General features: G+C 48.5%; 1 protein-coding gene across 1 annotated transcript; it reads left to right on the top strand.

The window, feature by feature from the left end:
* The first annotated feature begins 864 nt into the window (after nucleotides 1-864).
* On the top strand, nucleotides 865-4,053 carry LOC123113598 (myosin-binding protein 7). Its single transcript, XM_044534893.1, has 3 exons — nucleotides 865-2,079; nucleotides 3,513-3,556; nucleotides 3,646-4,053. Exons 1-3 carry the CDS (start codon nucleotides 1,120-1,122, stop codon nucleotides 3,746-3,748), a joined length of 1,107 nt encoding a protein of 368 aa, XP_044390828.1. The 5' UTR covers nucleotides 865-1,119; the 3' UTR covers nucleotides 3,749-4,053.
* Nucleotides 4,054-4,667: the final 614 nt, after the last annotated feature.

Genomic DNA, 4,667 nt, shown 5'->3' with positions numbered 1-4,667 from the left:
TTTCAGGTATATGTAAACAGGGCCACACCTCAGTGTGGATGATTAGGACACTCTGCAGACAAAAATAGGACAAGACATGCCACGAGGAAGCTGAAGACACCGCCGATCTCGATCGCTAAACCTTCACGTGCACGTCCAATGACGCCACGAGCTATGTCCGCACTCCTCGATCGCACGGACCACGTCATTGACCTCTGCCCCTCTTTCACCATTGACCCCTGCCCTTGACGACGGAACCTTGACCCGAATGGCCGGATCAGGAAACATCAGCCGCCATGAGCCGCCGCGGCGCTGCCTTCCGTCGCCTCGACGCGAGACAAACGACGACGAACAGAAAGATGGCGTGCTACAAAATAAAAATAAAAATGGTGTGGCCAGGACAGGCCAGCTCGCGCGCAAACGTAAAAAATAAATCCGCAGGAGTGGCGGCACATCGTAGACGTAGACGAACCCCCCCCCCCCCCCCCCCCTGCACGATTTCCACGGTTAGTGGCGGCGCACGTAGCAGTAGCGCGACCGTATGCCACTGAATCAATTCCAAGTTCCTTTTTTGCTGTTTATTTTCCCGCGAGAAGTTCCTTTTTTTGTTGTAGCTGAGAAAAACACCACACAATCCTCAAGTTGCCAAGCTAGTGCGCACCTTTTTTATCTCCCTGCTCCTCCTCTGTTCTTCCCCAAACGCGCGAGGGAAAGGCTAGATTAAACCAAATCAAATCAAATCGTGAGTGGCGGCCGCTTCATTCTTTTTACGGTTTCTTTCCGCGCGGGCGACGTGGAAAGCTCACCGGCGTGATGCAATGATGATGCCGGCCCACCCGCTTATTCCCAGCTCCCTTAATCTAATCGTACCACTATCCGGATCATTTCCGATCGATCGAATTATTGAGCACTGTCGCTGCCGCTGGCCTCTTCCAGCCTAGCTCAGCTCAGCTCACGTCCCGTCCAACTCACGCCACCCCACCACTCCCCGCCTTTCCCCTCCCCCTTCCCTCCCCGCCGAAAGGGACCTTCGCCGGCCGTCCGACCCCACCCACGGCGGCCGCGCTGACGCCGCCGGCGGCGGGGGCCGGGATCCGGGGCTGGGGATCGGATCCCGCGGGGCACATACATGCTGCCCCCATGGACCAGCTCGCGGACCCCTCCCCCTCCTCGTCATCCTGCTCCCCGCAGGAGTCGCGGCGGTCGGTGAAGCGGAGGCCGCCGCCCGCGGGGTCCCCGGAGCCGTCGCCGAGGGCGGGCGCCGGAGGAGCGGGCGCGGCGGAGCTGCTCCGGCGGGTTGAGGAGCTGGAAGCGGCCGCGGCGCGGCTGGCGATGGAGAAGGAGGCGGCCGAGGAGTCGGCGCTGGGCCTGCAGGGCGAGCTGGAGGCCGAGCGGGCCTCGGCCGAGACGGCGGCCAGCGAGGCCATGCTCATGATCGAGCGCCTGCAGCGGGAGAAGGCCGCGGCCCAGATGGAGGCCCGCCAGTTCCGCCGCTACGCCGAGGGCCGCGCCGACCACGAGCGCGAGGTGCAGGAGGAGCTCGCCTCGCTCTCCGACCTCGCCGCATCCTACCACTCGCGCCTCCAGTCCCACGGGATCGACCCCGACACCTTCTCCGACGAGGAGGACGAGGAGCTCTACGAGGAGCAGCGCGGCCACGCGGACCAGATCGACGACCTGGTCTCGCCCGAGGCAGAGGGGGACGGCGCCGACTTGTTAGTCACTGCTGGCATGGAGGTGAAAGCCATGGTCGAGGAGGAAGAGCAAGAGCAATCCACTGCCCCTGTGGAGAAAGAGTTCGAGTACACGGTGGATGTCAGGTGCGCGAGCCCGACGATGGCGGCCGTGGCGGTGGTGGGGGAATACGTGGGGGATGTAGCCGGCAATGCAGGGGGTTTATATGCGAGGGTGGAGGCGCTGGAGGCGGACAGAGCGGCAATGCACAGAGAGATTGCGGCGCTCCGGGCGGAGAGAGCACAGTTGGTCATGGCAAGGGAGATGGCTCGTCGACTCTGCTGGGAAGTGGTCTCTGAGAGGAAAAGCATTGTTAAAAAGGCTGTTGTCCCGGCGAAGAGATTCTCGGCTTTAGGAATTTGCAAGGTATAATTGAGTTCGCTCAACATTGGGTCATTATTAGTAAGTTTGTAAATTCATTATGCCTTAGCAAACATCGTTCGTGCATTTGCTAATCTCATCAGGTGCTAACTTCAGAATATTGGTGCTAAATTTGGAGCCTAGCACATTTGTAGAATTTAGTTGCATTGCATGTGATTGATGGATTTAGTTTGGGAGATTTTGGTTGTGCCTCGCATGAAATGCATTGCAAATCTTGGCTGGGCGCGGGAGCGGCACAGAATCAGAATTTTGACATTTCTTAAACTTCGTAAAATGAACTGAATTTTTTATTTCTTTTGAATTGAAGCAGCAAGGCACCAGTGAGTACTCTAAACTATTTTTAGGGTGCTGATGATTTGCCGTTGTTTCTTTGTTAAGTTGATGCCATATGATGTGTTTATAAGCGATTTCAACATTTGCAGCTAGATTGAGTGCATGAACTTGCTTTGGAAGTGTGATTATCAGCTTCTGTACTCTTTGTTGTTTACACGAACTTGATGTTTATTAAAACATTGAGTTGACAATTTAGTGACTGGGCTGCGTATATTTATATTTGGAGATGCTCAGGATTTAGTTTGTGTCTCTTATTAGGAGAGAATAAAAGTACTTCTCGTTTGGTGGATTCATTTTTAGCTACGTAGTACATTTGGGAGACTATGTGCTTAAGGTTCTAATTTTAGTACACTGGAGAGTTGCACACTTGCAGAATAGTTGCGTTGCATGTGATTAATATATTTAGTGCAAGATTTTGGTGGTGGCCTAGATGAAATTGGATTTTGAAAGTTTGGCTGCGTGGGAGATAAACCTGATAAATGAAATTACTGTAAGTTATTTTTTATATCATCATCGTGTGTGTTCGGTCAAAGTTAATATACCATCCCCAATGTTTTTAGTACAAAATGTTGCTTGAGATGCCTAAATGGTGTGCCGCAGCAATTATATTCTTCTCTCTCATATGCATATAATACACACTTCAGTAGTAATCCATCGTGGTCATTAATAATTGAAATTTAAACGACAGTGATGATTATTGATAAACAAATTTGTGAAGTGAATAGAGTTCGTTTACCAAAGGTATGTCAAATGCTAACAATACTTCAGCTAATACTTGTTCACAACTACAGACTGAACTCCTTTTCTTGTTAACCTTTCATCTAGACATGGTAGTAATGAGATACAATGGCACTTGAAAATATATGTTGCATGATATGTCTGTTCTGTTTTTCTGTTGCGTTATTTGGAGCTGAAACTTGGAAAAGGAAACCATTATATAATAGAGAGTATTTTGTTTATTTTTCAACTGCCTTTGCTAATTCCATCTGAATTTTTCATGTCCACCCTTGAGTAGTTCGGTATTCCATAACATTGCCACTGTTCTCATCCTTGAGAAATTAACAATTTTTATATCTTTGCTGCAGTGGTTGCTCTCCGTAATCTTCTGGAGAAGAAGCTCTACTACCAGGTAGTTCTATACCATGAATCGTTCTGAACCTATGATTATCCTTCTTCGCTCTTTTGCAACCCTAAACTGCGGCCATGACTACTCCACAGGTATACGTTCGGCTTGTCGACCACGTTCCTTGGCCTCCTGCTGCTCCTCGACAGATCCACCACGTTGAGTCCATGGCGGCGCCTGCATAGGCCACAGCAATGACCACGGCCTCCGCCATCCCGTAGCCAAACACATGTAAATGCAGAACTTCGGACGATTGGTTACCACTCTGTTTTGCGCGTGCATTGCATTCTTTGATGATCGGTTTCTTCTTCGTTTTGGCTGAGTACAGCGCGGTATTGGCGATGTAAGTTTTGGATTTCAAGCTTTGAGCTTGCTGTATAGTGTGTTATTGGGACTACTAGGCTTGCATAGCTTGTAATATGGAGCTAACTGATCGTGCGGTGAGTTGTGGAGTCTCCGTCTCTGTCTCCTCGGCAAGTAAATGCTGTGTACTTCACTCTTCAGATTTGTACTTGTTTTGATCTTGAACTAGCATCGTGACTTAAATCACATAGGCCATGTGAATTATGTGCTGGTCGTTTTCTTTCCGGGTGGAAATTACTTGTGTCCGGTATAATACAGAGAAATGGGGGAGCTCACAAGGATTCAAGCTCAAGACCTCGCACTTAAAGGTGCGCGTTACTAGCCACTTGACCCCACTGCTGCTAGTGGCATTTTGTAGCGCGAAGTATAAGAAAACAAAACAACGTTTATATATATGAAATATTTTCTAAAAGAATGGAATTTTTCTCGAGAAAAATGTGAACAATTTGAAATGTCAAATAGTTTTTGAATTTATAAACGAAATTTGAGCACACATTTTTGAAAAATAGAACACAATTTCGAAACATGAACAATTTACGAACATCTTTCAAAACATGAACAATTATTAAAATTTGTGGTTTTATTTTTTTTGGTTTTTGTTTGTCCCGTTTTCCTTCTTTAAAATTTGTGAACTATTTTAAACCGTGAACCTTTTCTTAAATCCATGAACTTTTAGAATTCGTGAATATTTTCTTGAATTTATGAACTCTGTTTTTCAAATCCATGAACTTTTTTCCAAATCTACAAACTCTTT

Source organism: Triticum aestivum, chromosome 5B (genome assembly GCF_018294505.1).
Source record: "Triticum aestivum cultivar Chinese Spring chromosome 5B, IWGSC CS RefSeq v2.1, whole genome shotgun sequence".
NCBI classification, from domain to species: Eukaryota; Viridiplantae; Streptophyta; class Magnoliopsida; order Poales; family Poaceae; genus Triticum; species Triticum aestivum.
Note: the sequence above shows the minus strand (reverse complement) of the source record. Positions and strands in the feature narration are given on the sequence as shown.

What these genes read in the sequence shown, in the direction of transcription:
- LOC123113598 (XM_044534893.1), top strand. Translation starts at nt 1,120, where the DNA reads ATGGACCAGCTCGCGGACCCCTCCCCCTCCTCGTCATCCTGCTCCCCG. An exon ending in CGGCTTTAGGAATTTGCAAG is followed by an intron (nt 2,080 to 3,512) that starts GTATAATTGAGT and finishes TCTTTGCTGCAG; the next exon opens with TGGTTGCTCTCCGTAATCTT. An exon ending in AGAAGAAGCTCTACTACCAG is followed by an intron (nt 3,557 to 3,645) that starts GTAGTTCTATAC and finishes ACTACTCCACAG; the next exon opens with GTATACGTTCGGCTTGTCGA.